This window comes from Scyliorhinus torazame, chromosome 1 (assembly GCF_047496885.1).
Source record: "Scyliorhinus torazame isolate Kashiwa2021f chromosome 1, sScyTor2.1, whole genome shotgun sequence".
NCBI classification, from domain to species: Eukaryota; Metazoa; Chordata; class Chondrichthyes; order Carcharhiniformes; family Scyliorhinidae; genus Scyliorhinus; species Scyliorhinus torazame.
The window spans coordinates 46,214,872-46,238,753 of NC_092707.1; the positions used below are offsets into that span (position 1 = coordinate 46,214,872).

General features: G+C 48.1%; 1 protein-coding gene across 1 annotated transcript in view; it reads right to left on the reverse strand.

The window, feature by feature from the left end:
- Positions 1 to 23,882, reverse strand: part of scarf2 (scavenger receptor class F, member 2) — a 187,139-nt gene that overhangs the window by 157,670 nt on the left and 5,587 nt on the right. The window contains exon 4 of the mRNA XM_072489813.1: positions 16,711 to 17,227. Within this exon, the coding sequence (XP_072345914.1) occupies positions 16,711 to 17,227 (517 nt within the window). The remainder of the gene's footprint in view (positions 1 to 16,710; positions 17,228 to 23,882) is intronic.

Below are 23,882 nucleotides of genomic sequence, written 5' to 3' on the forward strand. Positions count from 1 at the left end.
AGAATAGCTGCTTTTATTTTCTCATTACTTTAAGTTGTTTGTTTGCTCCCTGTGGCATGTTTTATTCTCCATTTGATCTATGAGCATATTGGGCCATTCCTGTGTCTGCATCAATAACCCATTAAGGCAGCAATGAAAGTTAGCTCATCCCTGAATTTCTCTTTCCTCCTGGGAGTGCCCCAGCTCCAGTGGCCATAAAGGGGGCAGCAACTCACTCCTGTTAGAATGTGAGGGCGTCTGTGGCAATTAGCACACCTTTGAACCATCCTGTAACAGTAAAAATCTGGAAACAATTGAAATCCCTATGCGGACATTTCCTCGCAGCAAAACCTGATTCACTGCTCTCACTTCTTTATCAACTTTATCCATTATAAATGCCTGTGCCCAGAGCTAGCTAAATAAACTTCTCACAGATCAATTGCACAATCTTAGCAGTAGCTTTGCATCTCCCATCTCCTCATTCTGCACTCCAGGGATATATCTACATTCCAACTAAGGTAACTTGCTTCCCACATTGTGTACTGATCCAATTATACCCGATTCTCTAACTCCCCCCAACTTCACATTGAGCTTCCCTTAATCTGGACAGGAGATCGCCTGTCACTGTATGATTTATTTTCAGTGTGGCAGACAAGCATACAGAAAATAAATGACCATCGTTTATACCTTGCAGTGCATTTTACTGAGAAACAGCCCACCACTGCGCTAAAGGGCCTCAGTTCCCACAGAGATGACATGGCAAACATACTCCAAAGGAATGTGTTTATAGCTTCACTCAGAAATACCAAAAGCCATCTTAACAAACCTATTTACGATATGTCTCCACATTATGCTCAGAAAGGTTCTCATTCCATTGAATTAATGGGGGCATTGGACTTCAGCAACGTCAGCAGAAAACGGGAGAAGGCGAAGGGTATTGCGGCGCACTGAACCACGTTGTATTTTGGTGAACCTGTGCAGGGAGTTGAACCCCATCTTTTTATTTCAGTAACAGGATGCTGACAAACAGCAGCAGCCCAAAATAAAATCACATTCTTTTCATCTAACCAGCAGTTTTTGCAGTATTTATGTCTATTTAAGCAATGAGGCACCAAAGGGTGCGTATTTTTTAGGTTTTTATGTATTTGTATACGTGTATGCCTGACTACAAGGAGGAAAAGCGCTGGTGAACAATTCTCTCGTTCACATTTCCTGCATATGATCTTTTCAGGCAATCCTTTAGGGGTCAGTTATTGTGACTCAGTTGGTAGCATTCTCATCTCTGACTGGGCGGGATTTTCCGGTCTCGTCCACCCCAAGGCCAGAAATTTCCGCCCGAGGTCAATGGACCTTTAAATTATGCGTCAAATTTTCCGTCCCGCCCATGATGATTTCCGCGGCAGACAGGGTCTGAAAATTTGCACCATAAGGTTCTGAGCTAATCGCCCCACTCCAGAGACGTAGGCAAGCCATCTAGGATGACACTCCCAAGTGCAATACTGGGGGAATGCTGGATTGTCAGAGGAACTGTGTTTAGATGCAAAATTAAAGCAAAACCAAGTCTGCCCTCTCACGTTGGTGTCAAAGGAGAGCGAGCCTGTAGTCCTCAACCAACATCACGAAAAGTCACGTTTCCCGGAGGTGGGAGGTGGCACAACTGCTCCTGCTGCTGTCAATCATAATTCCTATTGGAACTACCCCACACCAAGGTAGCAGAGTGGCGCAGTGGAAGGGCTGGGCCCATAACCCAGAGGTCGACGATCAAAACCATTCTCTGCTATCTACCTTTATCATGGCAGCAAAAAGAAATATTCAGCTGCTCCCCACAAATATATCTGATATTCCTGCCATTATCTCATGGCTGTCACGTTTCCTATGTTTCAACAGTGACTCGGTGACTACACATCAAAGGTTCATTGGTTGTAAAGCACTTTGGGGACTTCCGGTTGTGGCAGGGATGAGCTAGCCGCACGTTTCGGCGGCTCCAGCTCCGACGGAACTTCGGGCTCTTTTAAGAGCCCCAACGGGGACTTTGACGGCCGAAAAACCCGGTACGAGGCGCGAGGGAAGGGAGTCCCCCCCGAACGACGGAGGGAAAAACCGGCGGCGGCGGCTGCAGCCCGAAGAATCTGCAACCAGAAGGTCAGAGGGAGTGGAACAAAACGGCGGCGGAGAAACCACAGGTGACATGGGGGCCTGAGCAGGACGAGGTGGTGAGACGGTGCGTGGACCTGCTGAAGAAGGAGGTAATGACCCCGTTGTTACAGGCAATTGAGGGGCTTAAGGAGACTTTAAAGATCCAGGAGACTGAACTTCGCGCGGTGGAGCAGAAGGTGTCAGGTATTGAGGATGAGGGCCTGGCGGTCAAGACTCAGACGCACGAGGCACTTCATAAAAAGTGTGCTGACAGGATTGAGGCCCTTGAAAATGGAGCGCGAAGGAAGAACCTTAGGATACTAGGTCTCCCGGAGGGTGTGGAAGGAGTGGACTATGGAGCGTACGCAAGTAAGATGCTGAGCTCACTGATGGGTGCTGAGGCCCCTGCGGGCCCCATGGAGGTGGAGTGGGCAAATCGGATCCCGGCGAGAAGACCAAAAGCGGGAGAACCACTGAGGGCGATAATCGTGCGATTCTACCGCCTTAAGGACAGAGAAGAGGTCCTGAGATGGGCTAAAAAGGTGCGGAGTAGCAGATGGGAGAATGCGGTGGTAAGGACCTACCAGGATTGGAGTGCGGAGGTGGCGAGAAGGAGGGTGAGCTTCAACCGAGCCAAAGAGGTTTTGCACAAAAGGAAGGTGAAGTTTGGGATGCTGCAGCCGGCAAGACTATGGGTCACGCATCAGGAGAGACACTATTATTTCGAGACGGCGGAGGAAGCATGGTCCTTCATCAATGAAGAGAAACTGGACCGGAACTGAGCGACTGATGCTGCAGGGAACTGTTATTGTTGTTATTATTGTTTTTGTTAATGGGATGATGAAAGTTAATCGAGAAGTAAACAGGGAAGGGGGGGACACTGGGGAAATGTGGGCGCCGGTGAGGGGGGAGAGGCGGGACATAGTCGGAGAATGGGGAAGGAGAGGGGGAGGGGAAAGGGAGCTGCGCCATAAGAGGCGGGTCAGGTAAAGGGATGTTCCCGCGCCAGAAAGAATAAGGCGGTAAAACAGGCGCAAGGCGGATGGGAGTTCCCTCACACCGGGGGGGTCGAGGAGCGAGCAGGAGTAGCCGGGGTCAGTTGAAGTCAGCTGACTTACGGAAGTGATATGGGGGGAGCAATCAAGCTAGATAGGGATCTAGCGGGGGGGGGGGGGGGGGGGGGGGGAGGACAACTGGGTTGCTGGTTGCTGCTGCGGAAATCCAAAAGGAAATGGCTAAAGAGAGAGTGGTCGGGGGCGGAATGCGACGCTGGGGGAGCGAGCGAGAGCGCGGAGGCGGGATATGGGACTGGCCTAGAGAAGGTAATGGCTAGTCGACACGGGAGGGGGGCAGGTAGCCCCCCAGTGAGGCTGATCACGTGGAACGTGAGAGGCCTGAATGGACCGATAAAAAGGGCCCGAGCGCTCGCGCATTTGAAAGGACTAAGGGCAGACGTGGTGATGCTCCAAGAGACGCACCTAAAGGTGGTGGACCAAGTTAGGCTAAGGAAAGGATGGGTGGGACAGGTGTTCCACTCAGGACTGGACGCAAAGAACAGAGGGGTGGCCATTTTAGTGGGGAAACGGGTAGCATTTGAAGCAAAGAACATCGTAGCAGATAGTGGAGGTAGATATGTAATGGTGAGTGGTAGGCTGTAGGGAATGGAGGTCGTGTTGGTTAATGTGTATGCCCCAAATTGGTACGATGCGGGGTTCATGAGACGGATGCTGGGGCGTATTCCGGACCTGGAGGCAGGAAATTTGATTTTAGGAGGGGACTTCAATACGGTGCTGGACCTGGGGCTAGATAGATCCAGCTCAAGGACTGGAAGAAGGCCAGCAGCGGCCAAGGTACTTAAGGGGTTTATGGACCAAATGGGGGGAGTGGATCCATGGCGATTTCTTAGACCCAGGGCTAGGGAGTATTCCTTCTTCTCCCACGTCCGTAAAGTGTACTCCCGGATAGATTTTTTTGTTTTAGGAAGGTCGTTGATCTCTAGGGTGGAAGAAGCTGAATACTCAGCCATAGCGGTTTCGGATCATGCCCCACATTGGGTGGACCTGGAAGTAGGAGAGGACAGGGAGCAGAGAACACTCTGGCGATTAGATGTGGGACTGATGGCGGATGAGGGAGTGTGTGCAAGAGTGAGGGGGTGTATCGAGAGATACCTGGAGGTCAATGACGACGGCGAGGTCCCTGTGGGAGTGGTCTGGGAAGCACGAAAAGCGGTGGTCAGAGGAGAGCTGATTTCTATTGGGGCCCACAAAAGGAAAACAGAGGCCAAGGAAAGGGATAGATTACTGGGGGAGATTTTAAGGGTGGACAGGGAATTTGCAGAGACCCCGGAGGAGGAGCTGTACAGGGAGAGGAGACGACTCCAGACCGAGTTTGACCTTCTGACCACCAGAAAGGCGGAGGTACTGTGGAGGAAGGCACAGGGGAGGAGGTATGAATATGGGGAAAAGGCTAGTCGCCTGTTGGCGCACCAACTGCGAAAGAGGGCAGCAGCGAGGGAGATAGGAGGAATTAGGGATGAAAGGGGAGACACTGTGCGAAGGGCAGGAAAGATAAATGAGGTGTTTAAGACCTTTTATGAAGAACTGTATAGGTCTCAGCCCCCAGAGGGAGAGGAGGGGATGCGGCAGTTCCTGGACCAGTTGAGGTTCCCGAAAGTGGAGGAGCAGGCAGTGGCAGGCCTGGGGGCGCCGATTGAGGTGGACGAGGTTATTAAGGGACTGGGAAGCATGCAAGCAGGGAAGGCCCCGGGGCCGGACGGGTTCCCGGTGGAATTCTACAGAAAATATGTGGACTTGTTGGCCCCGTTGTTGGCGAGGACGTTCAATGAGGCCAGGGAAGGGGGGCACTACCCCCGCCAATGTCGGAGGCGACGATATCGCTAATTTTGAAGAGGGACAAAGATCCGATGCAGTGTGGGTCCTATAGACCTATTTCACTATTGAACGTGGACGCCAAACTGCTAGCAAAGGTGCTGGCATCGAGGATAGAGGACTGTGTCCCAGGGGTGGTGCACGAAGACCAGACAGGGTTCGTAAAAGGGAGACAATTGAATGTTAACGTGCGACGGCTATTAGGGGTGATAATGATGCCCTCAGTGGAGGGGGAGGCAGAGATAGTGGCGGCAATGGATGCAGAGAAGGCATTTGATAGGGTGGAGTGGGAGTATTTATGGGAAGTGTTAAGGAGGTTTGGGTTTGGGAACGGATTTATTCGCTGGGTTAGACTATTTTATGGGGCACCAATGGCAAGCGTAGTTACAGGTCGACATAGATCAGAGTATTTCCGATTATATAGGGGAACAAGACAGGGATGCCCGCTGTCTCCATTGTTGTTTGCGCTGGCAATTGAACCTCTGGCCATGGCGCTGAGAGACTCCAGGAAATGGAGAGGGGTGACTAGAGGGGGAGAAGAACTCCGAGTTTCGTTATACGCGGATGACCTATTGCTATACGTGTCGGACCCAGCGGGGGGGATGATAGAGGTTATGCGAATCTTGAGGAGGTTCAGGGAATTTTCGGGGTATGGGTTAAACATGGGGAAGAGTGAATTATATGTGATACATCCAGGGGACCAGAGTAGAGAGATAGAAGGCTTACCGCTAAGGAAAGTGGAAAGAAACTTCCGATACTTGGGGATTCAGATCGCTAGGAGCTGGGGAACCTTGCACAGACTTAATCTGACACGGCTGGTAGAACAAATGGAGGAGGACTTTAAGAGGTGGGACCTGCAGCCTTTATCGCTGGCGGGCAGGGTGCAAGCAATTAAGATGATGGTCCTCCCGAGGTTCTTATTTGTATTTCAATGTCTCCCTATTTTAATCACCAGGACCTTTTTTAATAAAATAGATAGGAGCATTACGAGCTTTGTGTGGGCAGGGAAAGTTCCGAGAGTAAGGAGAGGGTTCCTTCAGCGCAGTAGGGACAGAGGAGGACTGGCACTACCGAACTTGGGAGATTATTATTGGGCCGCCAATGTGGCAATGATACGTAGATGGATGATGGAGGGTGAGGGAGCGGCGTGGAAAAGGCTGGAGAGAAGGTCCTGTAAAGGGACGAGTCTAGAGGCGCTGGTGACGGCGCCGCTACCGTTCTCACCGAAAAAGTACACCACGAACCCGGTGGTGGCGGCAACACTGAACATATGGGGACAGTGGAGGCGACAGAGAGGGGTGTGGGGAGCCCTGGTGGGGTCCCCTATCAGGAACAACCATAGGTTTGCCCCAGGAAGAATGGATGGAGGATTTCAGAGCTGGTACCAGTTGGGAATTAGGAAGGTGGGAGATTTATTCATAGATTGGACTTTTGCAAGCTTGGGAGCACTGGAGGAAAAGTATAAGTTACCCCGGGGGAATTTCTTGAGATATATGCAGGTGAGGGCGTTTACTAGACAACAGGTGAGGGAATTTCCGCGGCTCCCGACACAGGGGATACAGGACAGGGTGCTTTCAGGGGTGTGGGTCGGAGAGGGCAAGGTGTCAGAGATTTATAGAGAGATGAGGGAAGAGGGGGAGGAGTCGGTGGGCGAACTAAAAAGAAAGTGGGAAGAAGAATTTGGGGAGGAGATAGAGGATGGTATGTGGGCTGATGCCCTAAGCAGGGTAAATTCCTCTTCCTCATGCGCCAGGCTTAGCCTGATTCAATTTAAGGTGCTACATAGAGCACACATAACGGGGGCAAGATTGAGCAGGTTCTTTGGAGTGGAGGACAAATGTGGGAGGTGTGGCGGGAGCCCGGCAAACCACGCACATATGTTTTGGGCGTGCCCGGCACTGGAAGGGTATTGGAAGGGAGTGACGGGAGTGATTTCGCAGGTGGTGAAGGCCCGGGTCAAACCAGGCTAGGGGTTAGCTCTATTTGGAGTTGCGGAAGAGCCGGGAGTGCAGGAGGTGAAAGAGACCGATGTCGTGGCCTTTGCGTCCCTCGTAGCCCGGCGCAGGATCCTACTCATGTGGAAGGAGGCGAAACCCCCCGGACTGGAGGCCTGGGTAAACGATATGGTGGGGTTTATTAAACTGGAGCAGATAAAGTTTGCCCTGAGAGGATCGGCTCAAGGGTTCACCAGGCGGTGGCAGCCATTTTTCGACTACCTAGGGGAACGTTAGAGGGAAGGCAGATGACCAGCAGCAGCAAACCAGGGGGGGAGGGGGGGGGGGGGGGGGGGGGGAGGAGGCTTAGTTGAGTATAGGTCAATAGAGTACGAGGTTTTGTTACTTGTATATTATTATTATTATTGTTAAAAAGTTAAAAAATTTCTGTTTTGTTATTGTTATCGTTTCGCTTGTTTTGTAAGCGGGAAAAATGTTAATCAGGGAAAAAAAATTTCAATAAAATATATTTTTTTTAAAAAGTAAAGCCAAATTAAACCCTGGCCCAATGAAAGGAAGATCTGCTCTGACATATTTTGCATTGGAGTGTGGCAACATCATGTTCACAGCAATGCCAACCGAGTGGATGGTCAATCAGGAGATTCCCTCTACTTCACTAATATGTCTTGTCGGACCCTCACCCTGGGTTTAAGCTCCCAGGCGAAATTACTTCATAATGAAACTACAGTTAGTGTGGTTGGACCATTACTGGAGCCTAATTCTTTACATAGGAATTATTGCACATATATTTTTGTATACATTCAGATATATATGTGTCAATATATATTATGTGCAGTATAGTTTTACATATATTTTACGAAGAACACTGCTTCAAGTTAAATCATGTCAATGTGGTCAAAAGGACACGGGCTCAAACTGGCAAAAACGTCAATTAGCATTTAAACCTATTTGGAATAGACTTTTGGGGAAAGGCAATTTGAAGAAATTATTTAACAGTGAGCTGTGATGGGATATAAATGGTTCCAGATGAATGGGGTAGGGTGAAGTGAATGTCATTCCTCATCTGCCTTATGATTTTCTGAATGCCATTACGTAATCATACGTTTTTAACACCATCATCAACTTTCCAAGATGATCGGAGACATGTTTTTGTGGGGAGTGACGGAGCATTAATGTTCCAGCTCAGTCGACAAAAATAATTCCAAAACCTTTTTTTAAAGTATTTTTGGCCCTGCCTGCAGGATTGCCTGTAAGCACAGGGGTCAGGTCACTCTATATCCAGCGCCACTGGGTGGGACTACACCCAGAGTTCACACCATCCAACAGTATTTAAAATGTCATCAGCATCTCATTGTCATTGTAGAATTCTGATGGATGTGAGATGATGAAGCCTGTGTCTGGCGACCTGTATGCCAGCCGGAATGGGTCGCAAGTTCTGCACCCTATTTCCAACCAATGGACAATTGCCCCATTATCTTTGCTCAAACTCTCATCATATAATTCACAGACAAATATCTCCACCAAACCTATGTGACAAAACAAAACTACTCGCAATTGATGGTTTTAGCAGAAACACTTCAGCCAAGGGTTCCTGAGTGGGTTCTCAAACCTGATACAAGTGAGGACAATACTATCCATTCAAGGCGATAGTTCATTTTGCAGCTGTACATTGCAGTCAACATGCGTTTTACCAGAATCACACTACATTATTTTTTTAAAATAGGGTGCATTGTTGAATTATTTCCACCAGACGTTGTTTGTGAGCTGTCATTTCAACGAACAAATGCCCTGTTTTCACTGAATATCAAATCTTGCCAGTGTCAATTTGTGGTAGGTGTGAAAGTATTTTTCTCAGGAGTGATAGATTTTGTTTGGGGAAAGAGGGAGTGTTTGTCAGTCTGTGCAACAGAGCCTCATCATCCCCACCTATCAGCTGGGGTCATTTTAACATTGGATGCTGATGTAGAATGTGTAATATCAAATTGACGGATCAATATGCACCCTGTTGTATGTGGGAAGTCATGGGCACACCTTGTGTCGCAGACAAACACATCCACAACAAGTGTCACCAGCTGCAAGAAGTTGAGTTTCAGAGTTTGGAATTCGAGCACTGGCTGTTATTATTGTGGTGCATCCACAAGGCAGAGAATTATGTGGATAGTACATTAAGAGAGGTGGTCAAACTTCAGGTTAGGAGCTTTCAGGCAAAAGGGGAATGGTGCCACCACCCCCCCCCCCCCCCCTCCCCCCCCCCCGCCCCCACCCAGGCAATCTAAGAGAACCAGGCATAAAGTGCAGGAATCCTCTTAATTGATCTTGCGCATTAACCAGTTTTCCATTTTGGATACTGTTGAGAGTGATGATTCCTAAGAGGAGAACAACAAAAGCCATGTCCATGGCACCACGGGTGGGCTCAGCTGCTCAAGAGGAGAGAAATAAGAGTGGACGAGCAATAGCGAGAAGGGATTCATTATTTTGGGGAAGCAACTATAGATTACGAGCGGCGCAGTGGTTAGCACTGCTACCTCTCAGCACCCACAGTCCCAAGATGTGCAGGTTATATGGATTGGCCATGCTAAATTACCCCTTAGTATCTAAAAGGTTAGCTGGGGTTATGGGGATATGGTGAGGGCATGGGCCTAGGTAGAGTCCTCTTTCGGAGGACAGTGCAGACTCAATATACCAAATGGCCTCCTTATGCAGTGTAGGGATTGTATGTGACTCCAGGATGATATGTTGGCTCTCTGGTGCCATGTTCAAGGATGTCACAGTGGCTGCAAGGCATTATTCTGAGGGACAGTGAACCAGAGATCATGGTCCACATTGGTACAAATGACATAGGTGTGAAGAGGGATGAGGTCCAAAAAGCAGATTTTAGGCAAATAAATTTTTTTAGGAAATAAATTAAATAATAGGAACTCTAAAGCAGCAACCTCAGGATTACTCAGAACGTCACATGCTAGTGAGAAGAGGAATGGGGGATTGAACAAGTGGTGTAGGAGAGAGTATATCAGAACTTTGAGGCATTGAGACTTGTTCTGGGGCAGGTGGGAAATATACAAGATGGACGGGTTGCACTTTAGCAGGACTGGGACTAACATCATTGCAGGGAGGTTTGCCAGTGTTGTTGGGAACGATTTAAACCAGATTGACAGGAAGATGGGGACCTGAGAGAGAGATCAGATTGAGGGAGGAGTAAAACTGGTAACAGAAAATAATAACCAAAATTATAAGACAGATGAAGTGAAGGCAAACATGGAATAGGATCAGAATGCAGAATAATCTTTTAAAAAAACCAAAGTTAATGGTACACTACTTGAATGCATTCAGCATTCGCAATAAAGTTGATGATTTGAAGGCACAAATTGCCATTTCAGAGGCATGGTTACAGGGTGACTGAGACTGGGAACTGAATATTCAAGGGTATCTGTAATTTAGTAAGGATAGGCAAAAAGGGAAAAGAGGTGGGTTGGCCTCTAAATATGGGGTGAATTAAGAACATTAGCAAGAAAAGATCTTGGGCTGGATTCTCCAATTCTGGGGCTATGTCCCCATGCCTGTGTGGGAACGGTGGCGTTGGAATACTGGCGCACAATGGCCACCGATTCCCCGTTTTGCTGGGGGCTAGCAGGAAGGCAGCATCGAGCTTCTGGCTCCAGCTGCCAATATGGCCTGGTAAATTGACGGATTCGTGGCCATGCATGCACACGGCAGCGGGCTGCAGTTGTCGCACTGTGCTTTTTGGCGGAGGCCGCTCGCAGACCCGGCCCACGAAATAGTCCCCCCCCTTCGGCCAGCCCCCATGCCCCGGACCGCCTGCCCACAGTGCCCCCAACCCCGAATAATGGGCTGGATTCTCCAATTCTTGGGCTGTGTCCACACTCCAGCGTGGGAATAGTTACGCCAGGAAAACTTGTGAGAAACTGCCACTGATTTCCAGTTTTGCTGGGGGCTGGCAGGAAGGCAGCGTAGAGCACCCGGCTCTAGCTGCCGATATGGCCTGGAGAATTGCCGGGTCTGTGGCCGTGCATGTGCACGGCGGAGGCCTGCAGCAGACGCGCCATGCTTCATGGCGGAGGCCGCCCGCGGACCCGGCCCGTGAAATAGTCCCCCCCGTCGGCCGGCTCACGCGCCCCGGACCACCTCCCCCCCCCACAGTGCCCCAAGCCCAAATAATGTCCCCCATACCCGCGGATCGGCCCTTTCCCGACTGTGGCAGTGCTGGACTGAGTGTGCAGCCTCCACGCTGAGTTCCCGACGGCTGAGACCGTAAGAGACCCACGCCGTCGGGAACTCAGCTGGTTGGGGGCGGAGCATTGGTCAATACGGCCTGCGGCATAATCTCGAAAGTGGCGCCGCCCCCGATTCGGCCGTGAAACGTGATTCTCCGAGCGCGATTTTGGCATCAGCGACCGGAGAATCCAACCCCTTAGCTCATGGATCAAGATGTAGAACCAATTTGAGTGGAGCTAAGAAATAACAATGGGCAGCACACATTGGTGGGAATTGTTTATAGGTCACCAAACTGGGCGCAGTACAAATCAGGAGAGTCAAGCTATGTCTAATATGGGAAAGACAATAAAAATAGGTTACTTCAATTCATATATAGACTGGGTAAACATAATTAGCACTAATGCTGTGGAGGATGAAATATTGGAGTGCATATGAGATGTGCTTCTGGAGCAGTAAGTTGACAAAAATTATCTAGGGATGAGCTACGTTAGATTTAGTATTATGTAATGAGAAAGGGCTAACTAATAATCTTGCTGAAAAGGAATCTTTAGGAAAGAGTGACCATAAATATGGTAGAAGTTTACGTTAAATTTGAAAGTGGTATTGTTCATTCTGAAACTAGGGGCTTAAATTTAAACAAAGGAAACAATGAAGGCCTGAGGGGCTTCTGCATTGGTGATTATCTTTCAAAATTCTATGAATTCTGGAAAGGTTCCTGCAGATGTAACCCCACTATTTAAGAATGGTGAGTGAGAGAAAATGGGAGGCACGGTAGCACAGTGGTTAGCACTGTTGCTTCACAGCGCCAGAAACCCGGGTTCGATTCCCGGCTTGGGTCACTGTCTATGCGGAGTCTGCACGTTCTCCCAGTGTCTGCGTGTGTTTCCTCCGGATGCTCCGGTTTACTCCCACAAGTCTCGAAAGGCGTGCTTGTTAGGTGAATTAGGCATTCTGAATTCTTCCACAGTGTACCTGAACAGGCGCCTTCGTGTGGCAACTGGGGGATTTTCACAATAACTTCATTATGACTTCACATAAGCCTATGTGACACTAATAAAGATTTTTCTAAAATAGTGAACAACGGACCAGATGAATATTGGGGAAATACTAGAGTCTATTATAAAGGATGTGATAACTAGACACTTGTAAAATAATATTGTTGTGCAGAGTCAACAGGGATCTATGAAGAAAAGGAAAATTATGTTTTACAAACCTGTTGGAGCTTTTTGAGGAAGTTATTTGTTGTAAAGGTAAAGGAGAATCACTGGATATAGTGTATTCGAATTTTTAGAAGACTTTTGATAACATCCCACACAGGAAGTTAAGAAACAAAATTAGAGCTCATGGGACAGGGGGCAATATACTGGCATTGATTTAAAATTGGTTAACAGACAGAAAACAGTAGGAATAAATGAGTCATTCCCATGATTGCAGGTTGTGACTAGTGGGGCACCTCAAGGTTCAGGATTGGGCCCCAGCTGTTCACGATCCATAAAAATGACTTGGATTTGGGGACCAAATGGAATATTTCCAAATTTTCTGATGACACAACACTAGGGAAATTGTGAGGGGGATGCAAGGAGGCTTCAAGGGAACTTGGACAGGCTAAGTGGACAGGTAGAGATGTGACAGATGGAAAATAATGCAAACAAGTTGATGTTATCCACTTTGGCAAAAAAAACAGAAAGACAGATTATTTCTCAAATGGTGAGAGATTGGGATATGTTGATGTCCATATGGATCTGGATATCCTTGTTCACGAGTCATTAAAAGCTAGCAGAAAGGGGCAAGAAACAATTAGGCAAACAAATGGTATGTTGGTCTTCATCGCATGGGGATTTGAGTACAAGAGTAAAGATGCCTTGCTGCAATTGTATATAGCCTTGGTTAGACCGCACCTGAGGTATTACGAAGAGTTTTGTTCTCCGTATCGAAAGAAGGCTTTACTTGCCATAGAGGGATGTAATGGATGTTCACCAGACTTATACCCTGCAACTAGATCCTCGACTTCCTAACCCATAGAACACAATCAGTAAGGGTAAATAACAACACCTCCTCCATGTTAATTCTCAATACCGTGGCCCCGCAAGGCTGCGTACTTAACCCCCTACTATACTCCTTAAACACACACAACTGTGTGTCAAAATTTGGCTCCAACTCCATCTACAGGTTTGCTGATGACATGACCATTGTGGGTCGGATCTCAAGCAACAATGAGTCAGAGTACAGGAGGGAGATAGAGAACCTAGTGGCGTGGTGTAATGACAACAATCTCTACCTCAATGTCAGCAAAACTAAGGAGCTGGTCACTGATTTCAGGAAGCAAAGTACCGTACACACCCCTTGCTGCATCAATGGTGCCGAGGTAGAGATGGTTCACACCTTCACATTCTTAGATGTGCACATCACCAACAATCTGTCCTGGTCCACCCACGTCGACGTTATGACCAAGAAAGCACAACAGCGCCTATAGTTCCTCTGGAACCTAAGAAAATTCAGCATGTCCACAGTGACTCTTACCAGCTTTTACAGATGCACCATAGAAAGCATCCAATGTGGCTGCATCACAGCCTGGTATGGCAACTGCTCAACCCAAGACCGTACAAAACTACAGAGAGTCGTGAACACCACCCAATCCATCACGTGAATCCTCCTCCCATCCACTGACTCCAACTACACCTCCTGCTGCCTTGAGAAAGCAGGTCGCATAATCAAAGACCTCTCCCACCCAGGTTATTCTCTCTTCCAACCTCTTCCATCGAGCAGGAGATACAGAAGTCTGAAAACACGCACGAACAGATTCAAAAACAGCTTCTTCCCTGCTGTTACCAAACTCCTGAATGAATGACCGTCTTATGGGCTAAACTGATCTCTCCACACATCTTCTCTACTGAGCAGCACTACACTCTGTATGCTTCAGCCGATGTCTATGTGTTTACATTGTGTATTTATCATTTTTCCTATGTTTTTCATATATAGAACGATCTACCTGGACTGTACACAAAACAATACTTTTCATTGTACCTCAGGACACGTGACAATAAATCTAAAACTAAGGGCAGTGTTCTCCGGCTGCATCCGCCTGGCGACTGGAAATTCCCACCCGAGGTCAATGGACATCTACGTGGTCCGCGTCCCGCCCGTGGCAAGTTGCAGCGGGCGGAGCAACCAAATCCGTTCCTAAATCTTTATCCATGGGATGGTGGGATTATCTTTCGAGGAGAGATTGAAGAAAGTGGGACTATGTTCTCTAGATTTTCGAAAATTGAGAGCTGGTCTAATTGAAATATATAAAACTCGTACAGGGTGTGACAGGGTAGATGTGGAGAGGGCGTTTCCCCTGGCTGATTAGTCCAGAACCAAGGGGCACAGTCTCTGAATAAGGGGCAAACCATTTAGGTCTTGGATGAGGAGGAATCTCTTAATAGTAATAGTGGCCATGAAACTCAATCATTGATTGTCACAAATATCCATCTCGTTCACTTTCGGGAAGGAAATCTACCATTCTTATCTTGATGGTCCCAGATGAGACTCCAGATCCACAGCAATGTGACTGACTCTTAATTACCCTCTGAAATGGCCCAGCAGGTTGCACAGTTCAAAGGCACTTCGGGATGGACAGCGGTGTCCACATCCCATGAAGGAATAGGTAAAAGAATACCCCACCATTGTTGGTAAATTATCAGACTGCTTATCTGACATCCAGTCCTGGATGAGCTGAAATTTCCTTCAAATAAATACTGGGATGGTTGAAGCCATTGATGCTATGGTGAACCCTTCCCGAATGACTCTATCCCTGTGTCTGGAAAAGTCTGAGATTAAGCCAGTCTTTTAGCAACTTTGGTGTCACATTTGACCCTAGATGAGTTTCTGACCTCATACCTATGCTATTAATTTGACTGCAATACCTGTAATATCATTGCTACCTCACCTTTCTCTTAGCCCAGGTGCTGTCGAAACCCTCATTCATGCCGGTGTTACCTCCAGACGTAACTATTCCAAGACATGCCTGACTGGTCCCCATGTTCTAAACTTGAGATCATCCAAAACTCTGCTGCTATTGCGATAACTCTCACCAAGTCCCTTTGCCCATCAGCCCAGCTGTAACCGACATTGGCTCCCAGCCAAGCAACATCCTCATTTTCAAATTCCTCCATGTCCTTACCTCTCCCCATCTCTGTAATTTTTTCAAGCCCAACAACCCTCTGAGATATCTGCACTCTTCCAATTCTAGTCTTTTGTGCATCCCTGATTTTAATTGTTGCACCATTGGTGGTCGGGCCTTTAGTTGCCTGGGCCCCAGGATCTGGAATTCTCTTCCTACATCTCTCCACCTCACTTTCTTCCTTTAAAAACCACTTCTTTGAGAAAGCTTTTGATCATCAGCATCAACAACTCTTTATGTGGATCGGTGACAGAATTTGCTTTATAAAGATCCTGTGAAGTACCACGGAGATGTTTTATTACTTAAAAGATGCTGTATAAATTAAATTTATTGCTGTCACTGTTGGTTAGCTCCAACATACCCAATCACACCTTAAGTTTTGAGCCATGGCAGCACGGTGGCACAGTAGTTAGCACTGCTGCCTCAAGACGCCGAAGTCCCAGGTTCGATCCCAGCTCTGGGTCATTGTCTGTGTGGAGTTTGCACATTCTCCCCGTGTTTGCGTGGATTTTCCCCCACAACCCAAAAGATGTGCAGGGCACGTGGATTGGCCACGCTAAATTCCCCTTAAGTGGAAAAAATGAATTGGGTACTCTAAAATTTTAAAAAAGAGAGAAGTTTTGAGCCACGGCAACTTGGGTCTAACTTCTCTCTGCTTTGGTAACTATAAAGGCCCAGGAGGCCGAGTAGTCAAGTAAATGGTAGTTATTCGCGGTCAAAGAAAATAGTCGGTACGGTGGCAAATACACACTGTATCAGTCCCAGTTGGACTACCCACATGCCGGTCCCTGTCAGACCGGCCTTTATTTGATTTGATTTCATTTATTGTCACATGTACCGAAGTACAGTGAAAAGCATTTTTCTGCAGCTAAGGGAATGTACACAGCACGTACATAGTAGACAAAAAGAATAATCAACAGAGTACATTGACAAATGGTACATCGACAAACAGTGATTGAAAATAGTTTTAGTAGTTCAGAACGGTGATAGGAGATAAAAGAAAAGGGTCTGGAGGAGAGAGCTCGCAAAGAGTCGCCAAGCTCCGGCGCCATCTTGGATTTAATTATACAACTTAATTATGAGCCCCAGCTGGGTGGGCCTCCGCCCGCTAGCAGGGAAGCTTGTATTCCACAAGTCCCACAGGACCAGTTAGGGTATCCCCATGGCCCTCGTGGGAGTTACTACAGTAACTAAGGTGTGGCCCTCTGGGGAAAGGCCACGCACCCCATAAGAGTCCAATAAAGAAATTTCTTATGTCAGCTCTCCCATGATAGAATCGTAACCATAGTAATTAGCTCCAAGGCACCCAACTGACCAAAGCAACACCATCAATGGATAATTCTGAAAAACATACCTTTTTTTACATCCGAGGCCAAAATATCCAGCTGGACACGTCTCCCTGCAGTACCTTCCTCTGTATCCAGAATAACACGAGCATGATCCATCGGCAGGGTTACATTTCCCGTGAAAACACAGGCACCGCTCACATCTGTGCCCCCAGTATTTCTCCTTGCACTGACACCTCCCCACCAGCTGGTCACATGGCGAGCTGTTACAGGAGCACTGGTTGTGGCAACTGCGCCCCCACCAGCCGGCCTGGCAGATGCACTTGCCCGTTTTGGGATCACACTGGGAGTTGGAGCTGCAGTAGCAGATGTTTGAACAGGTGGTACCCCAGCGGCGTGGCTCGCATTTGCACTTGCCGGTATCCTGGTCGCATTTCCCATATTGGCATGGACAGAGTCTATTGCAGGTTGGCCCCCAGCGGTTCGGGTTACAGGTGCACTTGCCAGTCGCATCGGCACAGCGCCCGTTCGGGTGGCAGAGACACATCTCCTTGCAGTCCGGGCCCCAGAACCGTTCAGGACATTCTGAAAAGAGAGAAAAGACTGCTTAGGCAGCTCGAAAGGAATGTCTTCCCAACTGTGCTCAGTGTTATTCTGCATGTTGTTTTACAAGCAGCTGCAGTTTGACACTCACTGTACAAAGGCAAGGAACAATTGAGGGCACAAAGGCCATTTAGCAAATTAAAGCTCATGTTTTGGTTCTCAAATTCTCCCCTTATGGCATCTAACTGTATTCTGAGAACCTTTTTCACTTCATGACCTTGATTTTAAAATTCTTACCCACATTTTTAAATCCGGCCATGGCTCCAACCCTCCTTACTTCTGTAACATAAAATCCTCCAAGCTGTCTGTACTCCTCCAATTCTAGCCTCTTCATCCTCTATTTTAACCACTCCACCTTTTGTGGCCACGTTTTCAGCAAAATAGGGTCTAAAATTCCCTCTCTGCCTCTCCTACCTCCCTTTTCTCCTTTAAGACATTCCTTAAATCACCCTCTTTGACTAAGGATTTGATCATTTGTCCGAAAATAACTTTAAAGTGGTTCAGTGTAAATTATCATAGAATCATAGAATTTGCCGTGCAGAAGGAGGCCATTCGGCCCATCGAGTCTGAACCGGCCCTTGGAAAGAGCAACCTACTTAAACCCACGCCTCCACCCTATCCCCGTAACCCAGTAACCCTACCTAATCTCTTTGGACACTAAAGACAATTTAGCATGGCCAATCCACCTAACCTGCACATCTTGGACTGAGGAAGGAAACCGGAGCACCCGGAGGAAACCCACACAGACACGGGGAGAACGTGCAGACTCCACACAGACAGAGACCCAAGACAGGAATCGAACTTGGGACCCTGGAGCTGTGAAGCAACTGTGCTAATCACTATTCTACTGTGCTGCCCTGGAAGAAGGCAATGCTAACCACTGTGCTACGTGCCGCCTCTAATTTTGTTTGATAATGCTCCTGCCCTGAGATGTCCCACTACATTTTTTAAAATGTATTTCTTGAACGTGGGTGTTGCAGACTGGGCCAGAATGTACTGCCCATCCCTAATTGCCCTTGAACTGAGGGCATCTAGGAGTCAACAACAACCATCATAAAAACTACTATAAATATTAAGTTGTTGTTAAATGTCAGATTAATCAAAATGTTTATTATGCTTCAGTAAAGAAATATCTATCAGGGTGTGATTTAATTTGTTTTTCACTCGTTTAAATACATGGGGCAGGATTCTCCATTGCACGACGCCAAAATCGAGGACGGCGATTGGGCTGAGAATGGTTCCCGACGCAGAAATCGCGGCAGCTGCTAGTTTGACGCTGGGTCGCGATGCTCCGCCCCCTCCAAATCACGTAGTCACAACCCCGTTGGAATGTCATGCGTAGGCCCAGCAGCGATACTGCACCTCCGATGGGCTGAGTTCCCAATGACCACCCACGGTCTCAGCTGGCGTGGCGGCTGTGGAGAGAGAGGGCGTGTGGACAGTGTCCAGCACTGCCACACTCGGCCGGGATCCATGCTGCTGGCTGTGGGGCTTCAGCCAGGGCAGGGTGGTCTGGTGGGGGTGGCCAGGAGGTGGGCTGTAGAGTCGGGGTAGGTGGGTATGCGGTCCAGCACAGCCGGCGCCACCTTTTCCGGCACGATCGGTGCGTGTATGGGGGGTGTAGGCGTGCGTGCGGCTGCAGCTTGTCAGCCCTACGCATGTGCAGCACGGACCCGGCAATTCTCCAACCATTTGCCGTGCGTTCCGCGGCTGTTTCACATGGTGCAGGTGCTAGCCCCTCACCGGTAGTGGAATCGGTGCGGGTTTCACGCCGGTCTTTCCGTCGTGAAACACGATGGATCCTCCGTTGGCGTCAGCACTTAGACCCAGGAACGGAGAATCCAGCCCATGTTCTCTACTCCTACTGGCCTGAATCATCTGCTCGTACATCTTATGGACTTATGGTAACAATCTGAGTTCACCTTTCCTATGCCAATCAGTTCATGCTATAAGAGATCTCCTGACTGCGCAGAAGCAGCTCTCCATTGGGCCTCAATAACACATTCCGTCTTGGATTCAATCTTGCTGCTCGCCTCTGCATCGTTTTCACTATATGTATGTACGTTTTGAAATCTGCCAAGTACTAGGAAGAGGCGTAGGCCATTCAGCCCCTCGTGCCTGCCCCACCATTCAGTTAAGCTTCTGCACCTCAACTCCATTTACCTACGTTTGTTTTTTTAAATTCTTTTACAGGATGTCGGTGTCGCTGGCTAGGCCAGCATTTAATGCACATCCGTTACTTGCACTTTAGAAGGTGGTGGTGAGCTGCCTTCCTGAACCGCTACAGTCCCTGGGGTGTAGGTACACCTGCAGTGCTGTTAGGGTGGGAATCCCAGGATGTTGCCCCAGTGACAGTGAAGGAACGGCGATATATTTCCAAGTCAGGATGGTGAGTGACTTGGAGGGGAACCTCCAGGTGGTGAGGTTCCCAGGTATCGCCTTCTCTTGTCCTTCCAGATGGTTTGCTCATGGTTTTCTAAGGTGATGCCGAAGGAATCTTGGTGAATTCCTGCCATGCATCTTGTAGATGGTACACACGGCTGCCACTGTTCGTTGGTGGTGGAGGGATTAAAGTTTGTGGAAGGGGGAACAATCAACCCGGTTGCTTTTTCCTGGATGGTGGCAAGCTTTTTGTGTGTAGTTGGAGCTGCACCAATCCAGGCAAGTGGAGATTATTCCATCACACTCCTGACTTGCGCCTTGCCAATTGAGGACAGACTTTGGGGTGTCAGGAGGTCAGTTACTCACTGCAGCGTTCCTAGCTTTTGACCTGCTCTTGTAGCCACAGTAATAATGTGGTTAGTCCTGTTCAATTTGTGATCAGTGGTAACGCCCAGGATGTTGATAGTGGGGGATTCAGGGGTGCTAATTCCATTGAATGTCAGGGGGCGACAGTTAGATTCTCTCTAGTTGGAGATGGTCATTGCCTGGCACTTGTGTGTGTCAATGTAACTTGCCACTTGGCACCCCAAGCCTGGATATTTTCCAGGTCTTCTAACATTTGGACATGGACTGCTTCAATATCTGTGTAGTTGTGAATGGTGCTGAATATTGTGCAATCATCAGCAAACATCTCCACTTCTGACCTAATGATGGAAAGAAGGTCATTGGTGAAGCAACTGAAGATGGTTGGGCCTAGGACAGTACCCTGAGGAACTCCCGCAGTGATGTCCTGCAGTTGAGATGATTGACCTCCAACCACCACAACCCTCTTCCTTTGTGCCAGATATTCCCCCAATTCCTATTGACTCCAGTTTAGCTAGGGCTTCTTGATGCCACCCGCGGTGAAATGCTGCTTTGATGTCAAAGGCAGTCACTCTCACCTCATCTCTGGAATTCAGCTCTTTTGTCCATGTTTGAGCCAAGGTTGGAATGAGGTCAGGAGCTGAGTGACCCTGGAAGAACCTAAACTGAGCATCCGTGAGCAGGTTATTGCTGAGTAAGTGTCTCTTGGCAGCACTCTTGATGATCCCTTCCTTTACTTTGCTGATGATTGAGAGTAGACTGATGGGGCAGTAATTAGCCAGAGTGGATTTGTCCTGTTTCTTGTGTATAGGACTTACAGGACAATTTTCCACATTGCCGGGTAGATACCAGTGTTGTGGATATACTGGAACAGCTTGGCTAGGGGGGGCAACAAGTTCTGAAGCACAAGTCTTCAGAACTAATGCAGAAATATTGGCAGGGCCCATAGCCTTTGCAGTATTCAGTGCCATCAGCCATTTCTTGGTGTGAATCAAATTGGCAGAAGACTGACATCTGTGATGCTGGGGACCTCGGGAGAGGTCGAGATCGATCATTCACTCGTCACTTCTGGCTGAAGATTGTTGCAAACATTTCAGCCTCATCTTTTGCACTGATATGGTGGGCTCCTCCATCATTAAAGATGGTGATATTTGGAGGATCTTCTCCTCCTCCAGTTAAGTGTTTAACTGTCCACCATCATTCATGACAGGATATGGCAGGACTGCAGAACTCAGATCTGTTCCATTGTGGAATCACTTAGCTCTGTTTATAACTTGTCGTCTGTGCTATTTGGCATACAAGTAGTCCTATGTTGTAGCTTCATAAATTTGACACCTCCTTTTTCAGTATGCCTTGTGCTGCTCCTGACATTCCCTCCTGCCCTCTTCATTAACTGGGGTTTATCTTCTGGAATCATGGTAATGGCAGAGTGGGTGATATGCCAGTCCAAGAGGTTGCAGATTATGGGTGAGTACAATTCTGCTGTTGCTGATGGCCCACAGCACTACATCGATGCCCAGTCTTGAATTGCTCAATCTGTTTGAAATGTTAAACAGCATGATGGAGGGTATCCTCAATGTGAACATGGAACTTCTTCTCCACAAGGACTATGCGGTGGTCACTCCTACTAATACTGTGATGGACAGATATCCGTCTGCAGCAGGCAGGTTGGTGAGGATGAGGTCAAGTATATTTTTCTCTCTTGTTAGTTCCTCACCGCCTGCCACAGTCTCAGTCTGGCAGCTATGTCCTTTGGAGCCCGGCCAGCTCAATCTGTGGTGGCACTACGAAGCCATTCTTGGTGATGGACATTGAAGTCCCACATTCTGCACCTTCGCCACCCATAGTGATTCCTCCAAGGGTTGTGCAACATGGAAGACTATTGATTCATGAGCTGAGGGGGACACGGTACGTGGTACCATGTTTGACCTGGTACCATGAAACTTCATGGGGTCCAGAGTCAATGTTGGGGACTCCCTGGGCAACTCCCTCCCGACTGCGCCACCACCTCTACTGGTTCTGTTGTGCCGGTGAGATAAGACATGCCCAGGAATGGTGATGGTGGTATCTGAGACATTGCCAGTCAGGTATGATTCCATGAATTTGACGTCAGGCTGTTGCTTGAGTAGTCTGACACAGCTCCCAGTTTTGGCATAAGCCCAGAGATGTTGAGGAGGTCTTTGCAGGGTCAACTGGCTGGGTTTGCAGTCTGGGGCCTATGTCGATGTTGGGTGGTCGTCCATCTTGTTTAATTCCTTTGTGTTTTCTTCATAGCGGTTGGATACTGATGAGTGGCCGGCTAGGCCATTTCAGAGTCATGTTTCTATGCTTGGAGTCATATGTAGGCCAGACAGAGTAAGGGTGGCAGGTTTCCGTCCCCTTTGTGAACAAATTAGGTTTTTACGACAATATGGTCATCATAAGACTTTTAATTCGAGGTGTTTTATTGAGTTTAAATTCCACCACCTGCCGTGGTGGGATTTGAACCCAGATCCCCAAAGCATTACCCTGGGTCTCTGGATTACAAGTCCAGTGACAATACCACCGCACCACCGCTTCCCCTTAAATGCATTAGAGTTCTCACCTAATAATAATCTTGTCAATCTCAGTCTTGAATGCTGTAATCATCTAAACATCTGCAGGTTTTTGGCAAGTGACTTCAAGATTTCTACAACCTTTTGTGTGAAAAAATGTTTCTTGATCCTGTTCCGGAATAGCCTAGCTCTCATTTTAAGGTTATGATGGCCCACAGCATGTGCTGAATTGTGCTGAGGTTTTATCGTGAGGGTCGCACTTGGGATACGGTGTACAATTTTGATATCATAATAAACACTGCATTGATTGTATAATTCCATTGAATCTATAGAATTCCTACAGTGAAGAAGGAGGCCATTTGGCCCATCACATCTGCGCAGACTATCCAAAAGAGCACTCCACCTAGACTCACACCCTACCCTCTCCCTATAACCCTACCTAACCTGCACGTCTTTGGACACTAAGGGACAATCTTTTAGCATGTCCAATCTACCTAACCTGCACATCTTTAGATTGTGGGAAGAAACTGGAGCACCCAAAGGAAACCCACGCAGACACAGGGAGAACATGCAAACTCCACACAGTCACTGAAGACCGGAATCAAACCTGGGTCCCTAGCGCTGTGAGACAGCAGTGCTATTTAGCAGGGCGACATGGTAGCACAGTGGTTAGCACTGTTGCTTCACAGCGCTAGGGACCGAGGTTGATTCCTGGCTTGAGTCACTGCCTGTGCGGAGTATGCACGTTCGCCCCGTGTCTGCCTGGGTTTCCTCCGGGTGCTCCGGTTTCTTCCCACAAGTCCCGAAAGACGCGCTGTTAGGTAATTTGGACATTCCAAATTCTCCCTCCGTGTACCCGAACAGGTGCTAGAGAGTGGTGACTAGGGAATTTTCACAGTAACTTCATTGCAGTGTTAATGTAAGCCTACTTGTGACACTAATAAAGATGATGATTATTAACCACTGTGCCGTATTGTGTCACCCATGCAGATTGTAAAACTAGATTTTAAAACAAGAGGGGCAAGGTTTAGAGTAGATGTATGAGGCAAGTTTTGTACACAGAGGGTAGTGGGTGCCTTGAACTCGCTACCGGAGGAGGTGGTGGAAGCAGGGACGATAGTGACATTTACGGGGCATCTTGACAAATACATGAATAGGATGGGAATAGAGGGATACAGACCCAGGAAGTGTAGAAGACTGTAGTTTAGTTGGGCAGCATGCGCGGCACGGGCTTGGAGGGCCGAAGGGCCTGTTCCTGTGCTGTACATTTCTTTGTTCTTTGTTCTTATGTTGCAAAGTAAACTGTGAGGAGGACACTAAGAGGTTGCAAAGGGATATAGCCTGGTTATGTAGTGGTG